Source organism: Camellia sinensis, chromosome 12, assembly GCF_055761805.1.
Source record: "Camellia sinensis isolate YWXY chromosome 12, ASM5576180v1, whole genome shotgun sequence".
Classification (NCBI taxonomy): domain Eukaryota; kingdom Viridiplantae; phylum Streptophyta; class Magnoliopsida; order Ericales; family Theaceae; genus Camellia; species Camellia sinensis.
The window spans coordinates 170,913,959-170,927,400 of record NC_138972.1 but is presented as its reverse complement, the minus strand read 5'-3'; the positions used below and the strand labels follow the sequence as shown (position 1 = coordinate 170,927,400).

Sequence of the window (13,442 nt, the reverse complement as noted above, 5' to 3'; positions counted from 1 at the left end):
CGCAGAAAATAGAAGCAATTGTGAATTGGCCTACACCAACTAATGTGACAGAAGTTCGCAGTTTCATGGGCTTAGCTGGGTACTACAGAAGGTTTGTAAAGGACTTTTCGAAATTAGCTGTTCCTCTTACCCAATTGACACGTAAAGGACAACCATTTGAGTGGAATAGTGAAAGAGAATCAGCCTTTCATGAATTGAAGACAAGATTGACCACTGCACCAATTTTGACACTACCATCAGGTACGGAAAATTTTGTGATTTTCAGTGACGCATCTTATAAGGGTTTGGGTTGTGTGTTAATGCAGAACGGAAAGGTTATTGCTTACGCCTCCCGACAGTTGAGGCCACATGAGAAGAATTATCCAACACATGACCTAGAATTGGCCGCAGTTGTTTTTGCTTTGAAAATCTGGCGGCATTATTTGTATGGGGCAAAGTGTGAAGTCTACACAGATCATAAAAGCCTAAAATACTTCTTCACGCAGAAAGAGTTGAATATGCGTCAGAGAAGATGGCTGGAATTGATAAAAGATTACGACCTAGAAATTCAGTATCACCCCAGAAAAGCTAATACAGTGGCTGATGCCTTGAGCAGGAAATCAACAGGGAGTATGGCTTGCTTGCTTACTGAACAAAGGGAGATTTTGCAAGACTTTGAAAAGTCGGAAATTGAAGTGGTAGTGTGTGAACAGGGCGGATTGATAGCCGCTATTATAGCCGAGCCGGCAATTGTTGATGAAATCAAGCAAAAACAGAAAGAGGATGAGTTCCTCAGAAAGGTAATTGATGAATTTGAAGTCAGCCCAAAAGCAGAGTTCAGTATCGAGAATGGAATGTTGAAATTTCGAAACCGAATATGTGTTCCAGTTATTCCGGAGCTAAAGAAGAGGGTCTTAGATGAAGCCCACAGATCCGTATTTGCTATGCATCCGGGTAACAATAAAATGTATCGGGATTTGAAACAAACCTATTGGTGGCCTAAAATGAAGAAAGAGATTGCAGAACATGTGTCCAAGTGCCTTCAGTGTCAGCAAGTTAAGGCTGAACATCAGAAACCAGGCGGTCTACTTCAACCTCTCCCCATTCCTGAGTGGAAGTGGGAACATGTGACTATGGATTTCGTTGTTGGCCTACCTCGGACTTCCCGCGGTATGGATTCTGTTTGGGTTGTAGTTGATAGACTGACTAAATCTGCACATTTTCTGCCTGTCAAAACTACATTTACTGCTTACAGGTTGGCTACTATTTATGTTGATGAAATTGTCCGCTTACATGGAGTTCCAGTAACCATCGTGTCGGATAGAGATCCGAAGTTTGTATCTAGATTGTGGAAGAGTTTGCAGGAAGCTATGGGAACAGAACTAAGGTTCAGCACTGCATTCCACCCACAGACAGATGGGCAGTCAGAATGAACAATACAGACTTTGGAAGATATGCTTCGCATGTGTGCTTTGGATTTTCAGGGGAGTTGGGAAGATTACCTGCCACTTGCAGAATTTGCCTATAATAATAGCTTCCACTCCAGCATCGGTATGGCACCATACGAGGCTTTGTATGGTAGGAGGTGTAGATCACCTATTTGTTGGACAGAGGTCGGGGACAGAGCTTTGCTCGGGCCTGAAATTGTACAAGACACCTCTGAAAAGATCAAGACTATTCGGCAAAGGCTCAAAACAGCTCAAGACCGACAGAAGAGTTATGCAGATGTCCGGAGGAGACCTCTTGAGTATGAGGTCGGCGACCATGTGTTCATCCGTGTTTCTCCAATGAAAGGCCAAGTCAGGTTTGGGAAAAAGGGCAAGTTGACGCCCCGTTATATTGGGCCGTTTCAAATTTTGGAGAAACTTGGTCCAGTTGCTTATAGAGTTGCTTTGCCACCGGGATTTGAGCAAATCCACAATGTGTTTCATGTGTCAATGTTGAGGGGTTACCTCCGAGACCCGTTGCATGTGATTGATTATCACCGGATTGCTATTGATGAAAATATGGAATATGCTGAATGGCCGGAAAGAATTGTTGACCGACAAGTGAAAGGATTGAGAAACAAATCCATTCCAATGGTGAAAGTGGAATGGAAGAACACTATGGGACAGATGCTACATGGGAAAAAGAGGAGGAAATGCGTCTACGCTATCCACATTTGTTTCCCGACGAAGGTAAGTTAAGTTTGGAGGACCAAACTTCCTAAAGGGGGGAAGACTGTGACACCCCTGTTCCGTAGTATGTTAATTGGTCCTTAACATGATGTGATTATGTATTTTGATATGATTTTGTGTTCCACTATGTGAAAATATGTGGTTTGAAATTTTATCTGTTCATCGTAGGAATATCTGTTTGAGTAGTCTGTTTTGGAAATTTAATTGAGGGCCTTATCGGCCACGGAACCCGAAATTGACTACGCCATTGTGGTTGGCATAATTTTTAGGGCCTACGGTGAAATTTAATTGAAATTTGATTCTGGTCAATTTAAACTGATTAAATTGATAAATTAAGTACCCCATTATTTTATATTAAAATATTTGTTAGTGGGGCTTGTTTTATATTTGCATTGCACTCCCCTTTAGCTCTCTTAAAACTCAAAATCTGAGTTAGACAATTGAGAGGGAGAGAGAGGCCGGCCATGGAGAGAAAAAGGGAGAGATTTGTGTAATTTGGGCTCAAGACTTGGGAATTTGAAGATCTAGCTCAAGATTTGGCTAGAGCTTGAGTGTTGAAGCTCTTAGGTAAGTGATTTCATGAACTCTTACTTGTAATTTGTAAGTTCAAGGGTTGTTTGTGATCAAGAACATGTAATGAGTTGATTTTTGTTGAGATTGAAGTCTTAGAACTCATGCATGTAAGAAATTACCTTGAAATTGCACGTTTGAGCTTGAAACACATGATTCATGTGGAGTTTTGGGTAAAGCTCATATTGTAGTCACCATTTGTACCATCTAAGTTGAGAATGATGAGCATCTCCCACATGCATGTACAAATCATGGGAGTATAAGTCTTGAATGTTTGAATTTGAGCATGTTGATGATGGGTTTGAGACAATTTGGGACATGCATGTAGATAATTCATGTAATTGAGCTTCCTAATGTTGTAATCTGCATTAGTAGCATGTTAGCATGTGTAAATGTGTAATTTGAACCATTGCATGCAAGAAATGTAGATGGAAAACTGATTTGGAGCTCAAGAACACGATCTGGGAAACCCAGATTTTTGAGGTCCGCTCGAGCGGGGTAATGGCCGCTCGAGCGGGAAAATCGTGCTCCCAGCATTTTTACAGAGTTGGATGCCCGCTCGAGCGGGACATTTCACGCTCGAGCGTGGATTTTTGTAGACGGACCTTCAGCTCGAGCGCATCTTTTGTGCAACCAGTACCTTGCAGGCCTTAAGGGTCCGCTCGAGCGGAGAAGCTTACGCTCGAGCGGGGACCCTGTTTTCTGGAATTTTGTTCATGCATTCTGTGATTCGTTTTCCGTTCTCTTTCACTTGTAAGCATTCTTAGGCATGTGTTAAGCATTGTAAATGAGTTAATGAGATAAGAACAAAGCCTAAAGAGGAATATGTGAATTAAAGAACGGATTGAACTGTTAGTGACCCTTTTGTATTCATGAAATGTGTAGGGTCAAGCTCCAGGGCGCATCCACAAGCCGATCACTCACTACAACAAAAAGCATTTTTGGCGACGTTTTTTAGCAACCAAATTGAATTTTGTTGCCAATTGTATGTTTTTGGCGACAATATATGTGTTGGTCGCCAAAAAATACACTATTACCAACAAATATCTTAATTCGTCGCCAAAAATGGTTAGCGCCAATTTAATTTTCTGCGCGGGAGCGCTAAAAAAGTTTTGGCGACGAAATTAATATTTGCCGACGAAAATGTTTGTCGCCAATTTGGATTTTTTGGCGACGGAATTAAAATAGTCGCTGAAAAGTGAATGTTATTTATGGCAACATAATAATTTTCGTCGCCAATAAATTTCTTGTCAAAACGACGTCGTTTTGAATTTGTCTTTTTTTTTTTTTTTTTTAATGACCGAATAAACAGGATTGACCTAAAATGTGTCTTCTTCGTCTTCTCATTCCACAACCTGGAGCGGCACAGAAGAGAAATAGGTATGTCTTCTCTCCCTCTTCTTCGTCTCTCTTTCCCTCTCCCTCTCCTTCTCCCTCTCACTCTCTCTCTCACACTGTCTCATCTTCCTCTCTTTCTTCTTTATCATCAATTTCATTCTCTTATTCGGCATTGCAGAACACAACACAATCAATAGGACTGATTTTTCCCTCACACTCTCTCATCTTCCTCTTTTTCTTCTTTGTCATCAATCTGATTTTTCAGACTGATATAGTGATTTTCAGACTGATATTGTGATTTTCGGACTGATATATTCTAATTTTTGGACTGATTTTGGAACTGATTTTTGGGACTGGTATATTCTGAATTTCGGACTGATTTTGGAACTGATTTTGTATTTTTTAGGGACTGATATTATAATTTTGGGTATGGATCATCTGGTTTAGGAGGGTATAATAGTTTCAGGCTCTGAATCTGAATGTGTAGGAGGATAGGACTTAATTATTTGAAGTTTCAAAACTCCTGCAGGTTCGTTCTTTTATTCTTTAGTACATTTTCATAAATCTGTACATATTATTTTACTATTTATTGGAAAAGCAGTAATGAGCAGGATTTCTTGACCATTGCGTATGGGAATTGTTGGGGGGGGGGAGTTTAATATGATGACTAGTCCAAAGTGATATTTGTTATTTTTATGAAGGTTATGTTTGTATGTATATTATTAGCTACCTATATTCCTGTATGTTTTGGCACACATTTTGGGTGCAACTCTAACTAAGTTGTAGCTACAATACTGACTAACATAAATGGCAAAACTGCAATTCGTTCAATAGCACAAATAGCTTATTGTGTCCTTAAGGGTTCAACATGCCATTTTTCAGTAGAGTGACATAGCAGTAGAAGTCACATAAACAAAGATGTTGGGGTGGGTTTGAGCCCTTCTGAAAATGTATATTGGTGTCAAAGAAACCTAGACCCAACCCATCTTGCTAAAAGTTCAGGTTGATGATTGATCATTTTTCATTTCCAAAGAATATATTAGGCTATTTGGAGAAGGTTATTGGTTTTTGTTATTCTGCTTGTAATTGCCCTAAATAATTTTATGTTATTTAAGAATGTGTTATCAAGAGATGTACTTTGTCTGTTAATATGGGCTACAGAGGCAAAATTTCAATCTCATCTGCGAGTTAGCAGATGTGAACTCTGCAAGCCAATGCACTTGCTTACATAAATACTATTATACATTGCATGTTTCACAATGTTATGCTGTGTAAGCTTTCTTCTAGATGGTACTTTGTCCATTTTCAGCATTTGTTGTCATCCTTCCCATCTTCACTGAAAACTATGAGTGTGTGAGTGAATACATTTTCTCTCTCTTGTATTCATCTATTGGTTCAATGAATTTGATCAATAAAACCATGTGTTAGACACTATTGAAATATGGAACATATATATGGGGTAGTGTATTTTTTCTCTAAACAAAAATCTTGTTTTCTGCCACTTAGTTTATGCATTGTTTTTGACCTCTTCATGCTCTACATTTTAGTATTTACAGTTATGCTTAAGTTTATGTCTTATGTAGCTGCATGACTTTTTTTAATGGTTGTTGCAGCTCTCAAACCTGGAAGTTTGGTTTCAGTGGCCAAAAGACATTGTACGGAAATTAGTATCAGGGGATCTAGACCTTGGTATTGTGGGTCTTGATACAGTTAGTGAATATGGGCAGGTATGAATTGTGCAAATGAGTTTTTTTATTCACATAACGGAGAAGTCACAATTGTGAGAAGTGAATAGTTGATTGTATGCTCATGTTTGATACCTGTTGAGCAAGTTTCCTACTATGACTTATAAGTTTTGTTCATTTAACATACGCTTCAGTAATCTTCTCTAATCAGTGATATGAAAAATTCCTTTTGCTTTTGGCTTCGTACACTTGTGACATATAAAGATGGCATCTCCCTCTTGATGCATTGTTTTTCTTAAATAAATTTGATTATCAAAAAAGAAAAAAGATACCATCCTTACTGTTAATGTTGCATTCATCTTGGCACTGCTAATTTTCTTGTGCACTTGTTTTCATTTAGTTTGATTTTGTGGGAAAATATTAACAATTGAAAATTATCACGTGTATTACTTTTCATAGGGGAATGAAGATCTAATTCTTGTTCATGATGGACTTGAGTTTTGAGACTGCTGTTTATCCTTGGCAGTAAGTCCTTGTTCTCCTTTAACACAATACAGTGGTATGCTGATTGTCACGTGGTTGTACGGTTGTGGGTATAATACATATTTTCTTTTTGTCAGATACCCAAATATGGGATTTTTGAGAATGTAAACTCAATGAAGGAGCTAGCGCAAATGCGTCAATGGACACCCGAGAAACCTCTGAGAGTTGCCACTGGTTTCACTTATGTATGTTGCATTTCACTTTGTCCTATCATTTTTCTGTTGTATTATTTCTTTCTAAATAATTTTTATTTATAAGTTTCAATTAAGAAGTTTGGTTGGGATTAAGTTTGTAGTCCATTCTTGTGCACAGCTGGGTCCTAAATTTATGAAGGAAAATGGAGTGAAGCATGTTACTTTTTCAACTGCTGATGGAGCATTAGAGGCAGCTCCTGCGGTAAGAGTTATTTTTTTCTATAGTTTTATTATTTTTGTCAAGTTATGCTATCTCTCGTGAGTATTGCACGTGATGCTTGCCAGGGAGAGTGGACAGTACATGAAGGCTTGGCCATTAATGTCTCACATGTTCACAAATACTATACTTATTTGTCAAATATTTCTTCTATCTTGTTAGTGGTTATTTTTTATTGTGGGGTGTTTATATTTATCTCCAGTTTCACATATCTGCACCCCTGATTTGATGTAGTCAAGCTATGTTAATTGACTCTTCATATGTGTGTAGTACCCTTTTTCTGGAAACTAGACACTAATGTAAGGGTATGAGATATGTATGTGACACTTGTGGTTGGACATTCACCTAGGTAGAAGCATGTCAAATAATTGAAGTTTACAATATAACTATGTAAAAATACCCTCTTTCTTCTTCTTATGATTTTTTTTTTTTGGGAGGGGGGGGTTGGGTAAAAATTTGACCTATTTTCTAATTAAACCAGTGAAGCAAAAATTTGAACCCGAATTCCCTGCATGTTTCAATATCATTTTGAAGTTATACTATATATATGTATACATATAGAGGAGTTGGTACATGTATATATGTGTTTCATTTTCAAGACCTCAATTAGCTTCTTACCTGTTTTTTGATTTATTGTTGCCATTGGCTATGAATGTAATGAACTAACTGAATTTTGCTTTTTGATTTATTGTCGTGACATTTTAGAATTTTGGCAGGCAATTGTGCCTTCGTTTGTTACTTCTGTTTACATTCTTTTTTTTGTTTTTCAGTGATCAGATCACTGAATCTTTAATAAATGAAATTTTTAGAAAAGTTTACCATGCTTGACTTGCTATAAAAATCAGCTTCCTTTTTGTTCTGGATGCTGTTTTGAATAGGTAAAATTCAGAACAGTTCATTTTTTCTAGCTCATTGTTTATAGCATTTTTCTTTTTGAAATTGGTTGCTTAGTATCTATAAAGTTAACTTATTTATTTGGCATTGCATAGTTCCTGCCTCCTAATGCAACTCATTTAATATAAATTGCATTACATATGCTAGTTCCCAATGGTATTAATATTAGCTGCTTGCTTTGTTGTTGAAAAAGATGGGAATAGCTGAAGCTATTGTGGACCTTGTGAGTCGTGGAACCACATTGAGAGAGAACAATTTAAAAGAAATTGAAGGTGGAGTTATATTGCAAAGTCAGGTGCACTCTCTTTGTACTTAACCAAGCATGCCAAACGGTCTTTGATAATTTATTTTAAAGAGGGTCTTCAAGTATTAATTTGAAAGTCTCTCTACTTTATCTTTGTTGTCTTCAGGCTGTTCTTGTTGCTAGCAGGAAGTCCTTGACCCAACGGAAAGGTGTATTAGACATCCCACATGAAATTCTTGAAAGATTGGAGGCACATTTGAGGGCAATTGGACAGTTCACGGTGTGCATAATTTATTTTTTATGTTATGGTTGTAGTTGCCTATAATTTCATTGTCTCATGCTATTTATGTTAGGTTACTACAAACATGAGGGGAAGCAGTCAAGAGGAGGTGGCGGAACGAATACTGAGCCAAACATCATTATCGGGCTTGCAGGTGAATCAATCTCTCTTTCTTTCAAAGAAATGTGAAAACCAAACCATATATGTTGTTTTATCCTAGTACAAGTTAATTCTAAATGGCGTGTATTGTGGAAGCACTCACTGGAGATACTTTGATATTTTTGAATTATTGATTAAATGTTGAGTTCTTCTCAGTTCCAAGAGCTGCCTTAAATGCTTTTCATGTTTATATATGCAGGAGCTAACTATAAGTCCTATTTTTTGCAAACGTGATGGGAGAGTAGCAGCAGATTACTATGCCATAGTCATATGTGTGCCCAAAAAGTTGCTTTACAAGTCTGTCCAACAACTGAGAGCAGTGAGACACTTTTTCTTTCTTTACTCAATATATGCCATTAATTATAACAATAGAAACTATTCCTTCCCAAGTTCCCACCCATCCATCCACGACACGCAGAGAGTTAGAGAAAGACCACAAAGTTTAGGGTTTAGTCTTATTTGGGGTAGAGAATGAGAGCTGCCACTTTGTGCAAATAATGCTGTAATTTAATTTTGTATCATGTCTAACTTCCCACTAGCTCACATTTATAGGACCAACTTTGTGTAATTACTTGCCATGTCAAATATCATATTACATATAGACACTACAACAAAAAGCATATAGGCAGTACTGATGTGAAATTCTACTTCATTTCTTCTCTGTCTCACTCTCTCTTCTTTTTTCTTTTTCAAATCTGAAAGTTATTTGATGGAGCTGTTAGATCATCAATTGTTCGGAAAGCTTAAGTTTTAGGAAATGGCCCAATAATTTATATCAAGCTAACATTCTCCTTCACATGCAATCTCGTCTCAAACCTGGAGAGAACATGCACAATGACAAAGATAACATGAGTGCTAACAAGACTTGATCCAGGACCTCCTAGAACCAAAACCCCAAATCATTGCGACCACCCACAAGCCACAGGTGTGGCCAGCGGGAGTTTAACATAAGAGCTCTTGACTAACAATGGGTCCCAATGACAACCTTTAACCGCCGGGCTACCTTGATGGTTTTGTGATATGGACATTTAGCACTGTATTTTAGTGAGGATTACTTCTTGTGCCTTTTTTTATTTGTTAGATTTTTGCTTATTGCTTTCAAAATTTTAATTTATTTTTTAAAATTAGAATGTATCCTCCAACTCATGATAAGATACAACCATGATATATAAATATAGAGTTTCAGACGCAATACCATAAACCATTCTACAAGAATGGTAGTGTGTAAATCTAGGAGATGATATTTTTTAGGGGTTTGTTTCAAGTTTGATCCTTGGTGTTGTTTCATCTTTATAGTTTGCAGATGCCTAGCTTGGAGAACAATAGAACCCAGGGTTTATATTTCCTACAGTGCTGTGGTGTGAAATTGATTTTAATTTTACCATTTGTCATATATCAGATGAATAGAAATTGTGGGCCATTGACTCGATGTTATACTCCCTAATATGGTCAAGAAATGCTTTTGAAATGCATTCTCATAGAAATCACTTGTCAGGACCTCTGGGATTTTTAAGAATGTTTTGATGCAATTAAAAGGGGGGTGATTTATTGCAGTGGCAGGATAATTAATCTGTGGTGCTGCTGGCTCACAAGCTATTGTTGTTTTTCTTTTAATCATGCCTTCCATTTATTTTACTAGGAATCTTGAAATAAAATTGTTTGGTGTGGGACAGGCGTTGTTTCGTTGCAAAAGGGCAAGCAGCTGGGGTCCTGACGGGACATATAGAAGGCATTACTTTTATTGACAGTCGTGGAGATGGCCGTTATTTTATCTCGAATGGAAAGGATCAGGCATTCAAACTTTGGGATATTCAGAAAATGTCTTCTAACGTCACTTGGTACGCTTCTTTTGTTGCTTTTGTTTTGCATTCGTGTTTACTAATTCTCAACTGTACTCTAGTGATTGAACTGATTTGATTCTCTGATGAGTAATAGAAATTTATATAATACAGTAATGGAGGAGGAGTGGAGGAACCTAATGTCCTATTGTTAACTTTCAATTCTTTAAGTTATCCAAAACATGCCCAGTTAGAGAGAAAATTTAGAAAAAATAAAATAGCAACTTTGAAAATATGAACTTAAGGTTGTTGGCATGAATTCTGGCACTAACTTGTATGATGCTCAAAGACAAATTTTAAATTTTACTTAAGGATCACTATATGAAAAAATGTCTGCATAATGTTTAATATTTATAATCCATGTTCTTTAGGTGGGATCTCATGTTAGATATCATTCATATTCGCTGCTGGTCAGTCATATGCTAAATCGTTCAAATATGTATATGCTTACTTGACTTGTGCCATTGGGATCTCTTGCTTTTTGGCTCTAGTTCTTCCCTGGGCATTGACCTAGAGGAATTCTTAGGAATGATACATCTTACATACTCTGCTTACTCCAAAACTTGGGTTTTAACAGGCTTCCTTTGCTTAATGTTCAATCTAGGGTGTGGCAACTTGAGTGTGGTTGGGATGTGTCAAACTATGGTCTCCGCCGAAGCTGGGGAAGGGGATTTATATGTAGTATAGTAAAATGATTGCTTTGCTGACTTGAAAATTTCATTGATGCAGCACCAGCAAAAGCTTTAGGGATTATGAGTGGGATTATAGATGGGTGGAGTACCCATCTCAGGCAAAAAAATTGAAACATCCTAATGATCTGTCATTGGCTACATATAAAGGTCATTCAGTCTTGCGCACTCTCATACGCTGTTACTTCTCCCCAGCATATAGATAATTCACTGATACTATCTTCTTGTAGAGACAATTTTATTTCATTTCAGTCTTATACTCTATAGAATGTCAAAAATGATTGTTATTGCTTCTATGAAAATTTTGAACTCAAATCTAGTTCACCAACTGATGATGATTGCTCGTCACAAATATATGCCCCTGAATCTTTTAGCTCTTACGACTCACACTGGTTTAGTCAGACTCAGTCTAATGCACCAAATACTGGTTTATATCTTGCAGGTTCTTTGTCTGCAAACATCCAAAGTGGATTCTGGTTGAACGATTTTGAATGATTTCGCCCGTGAAATTGCCTTTAATGTTATCCAACTGGGGTCTGAAATTTATTTTATTTTATTTTGTTTTGCCCTTTTTTTTTTTTTTGGATTCATTCTAGTTGGACTGCAATGCTTGTCAAACTGGAAAGAAGCCGCAACCTATTGGATGTCAATTTTTGGCCTATAATTTTAGAACATTGGTTTTATCCAATGTAATTGGGTTTTATTTTGACAGGGTACTGAATGGTGTACCATATTATCCGAAAGTGTTTCCAAATGGATTGAAGTTTCTAATCTTGTAATGCCTTTTTCCTTTTTTTGCAGCACTGGTCAAAAGTACATCTACACCGGATCTAGTGATTGCTTTATGTATATCTATGATCTGGTGTGTATTCAAATTTTTCATTGCTCTTCCAAAACTTAGATCTTTTTCTTTCTCTAAATTTTTTTGTTGAATTAATACACTAGGATGAGTAACTGGAGAATGCGACCCTTCTTAGTTGGCTGCCTTCTCCGTGCAGCATGACATTTTTGTCATTGCAAATGATCAATCATGCTGCAAGAGTGTTTATTTATCAAAAAAAAAAAACAAAAAAAATCATGCTGCAAGAGTGTAAATAATAAGACACCGGCCACTTTGGTTGGACCTTTTCATTTATTTATGCTTAGTTTGTTGCAGCAGAATATGTTTTCAACATTTTTTGGAGTTTGGTATTATGACAAATGGAAGTCAATGGAAAACAATTCTCATGGTCAATGGAAAAAAACTTATTTGAACAGAAAATGTTTTCTAATGGCCACCAAATGCTAAATAATCAGACAGCTTGTTCAAGCCTAAATAGACTTGTAGGAACAAACGGGACTTCAATTGGATCTCCGGTTAGAAAATTAGAAGGAAAATTGTAAAACACAAGACTTAAAAGGCCCGTTCGGGGGCTGAAATTGCGAAATGACCACCGAAACCACTGAAACTTGGCACGGACAGCTTATTCAAGCCTAAATAGACTTGTAGGAACAAACGGGTCCTCGATTGGATTTCCGGTTAAAAAATTAGAAGGAAAAATGTAAAACACAAGACTTAAAAGGCCCATTCGGGGGCCGAAATTTCAAAATGACCGCTGAAACCACCAAAACTTGGCACGGACAGCCTTTTCAAGCCTAAATAGACTTGTAGGAACAAACGAGACCTCTATTGGATCTCCGGTTAGAAAATTAGAAGGAAAATTGTAATACACATGACTTAAAAGGCTCGTTCAGGAGCCGAAATTGCGAAATGACAACCGAAACCACCAAAAATTGGCACGAACAGCTTGTTCAAACCTAAATAGACTTGTAGGAACAAATGAGACCTCGATTGGATTTCCGGTTAAAAAATTAGAAGAAAAAATGTAAAACACAAGATTTAAAAGGCCCGTTCGGGGGCTAAAATTGCAAAATGACCACTGAAACCACTGAAACTTGGTACGGGTAACTTGTTCAAGCCTAAATAGAGTTGTATGAGCAAACAGCACCCGATTGGACTTCCCGTTACAAAATTAAAATCAAAATTGTGAAGTTCATATTGAGGTTTTTTTTTTTTTTTTTTGTCAATCTAATATTGTTTTTTCTTTTTTCATCTGACAGATTGGCAATGGTGGAAAATAGTTTGGGCTGCAACGGAAGATTTGATTTTGTGTTTTTGGAAATATTTTGACATAGGATTTTGGTAAATGATTTATGGATTAAATGTTTAGCATCAAAATATTTAGTGTTGTGTTTTTGCAAATATTTTGACATAGGATTTTAGTAAATGACTTGTTGGTTAGATGTTTAACATCAAAATATTTGGTTGTAATTTTGAAAATGTTTTGACATAGGATTTGGTAATGTATTTATGGATTTAATGTTAGTAGTTTGTAAGTATTTTGGTATGCATGTTTTAGATTGTCAGAGAATTGTAAGTATGTTTATTGGGATTTTTCATAGCTATTAATTTTGAATTAGTATGAATGTCTTGCACAGGTGTATTATTATTTACATTACATTTGCGTATATATTGTGCACAGGAAAACAGGTGTTTTGGATTATTTTGAACAGGAAAATTATTAAAATCAAAATTTGTGTACTGAATTTTTTGTGACAGGTGGTATTTTGGTCGCTGTTAATATATTTGGCGACA

General features: G+C 36.8%; 2 protein-coding genes across 3 annotated transcripts; both read left to right on the top strand.

Annotated features, from left to right (window-relative positions):
* The first annotated feature begins 5,478 nt into the window (after positions 1-5,478).
* Positions 5,479-8,454, top strand: LOC145804039 (ATP phosphoribosyltransferase 2, chloroplastic-like). Its single transcript, XM_082897455.1, has 8 exons — positions 5,479-5,791; positions 6,209-6,274; positions 6,370-6,477; positions 6,605-6,688; positions 7,791-7,892; positions 8,008-8,121; positions 8,195-8,275; positions 8,437-8,454. Exons 3-8 carry the CDS (start codon positions 6,406-6,408, stop codon positions 8,452-8,454), a joined length of 471 nt encoding a protein of 156 aa, XP_082753581.1. The 5' UTR covers positions 5,479-5,791; positions 6,209-6,274; positions 6,370-6,405.
* Positions 8,455-8,485: 31 nt separating this feature from the next.
* LOC145803409 (LEC14B homolog) lies at positions 8,486-13,226 on the top strand. 2 transcript variants are annotated; one of them, XM_082896681.1, is made up of 5 exons: positions 8,486-8,599; positions 9,954-10,118; positions 10,848-11,009; positions 11,609-11,669; positions 12,908-13,226. In XM_082896681.1, exons 2-5 carry the CDS (start codon positions 10,099-10,101, stop codon positions 12,926-12,928), a joined length of 264 nt encoding a protein of 87 aa, XP_082752807.1. In that variant the 5' UTR covers positions 8,486-8,599; positions 9,954-10,098; the 3' UTR covers positions 12,929-13,226. The 2 variants fall into 2 exon arrangements, with proteins under 2 accessions (XP_082752807.1, XP_082752808.1); XM_082896682.1 differs by lacking the exon at positions 8,486-8,599 and having other exon boundaries at positions 9,933-10,118.
* Positions 13,227-13,442: the final 216 nt, after the last annotated feature.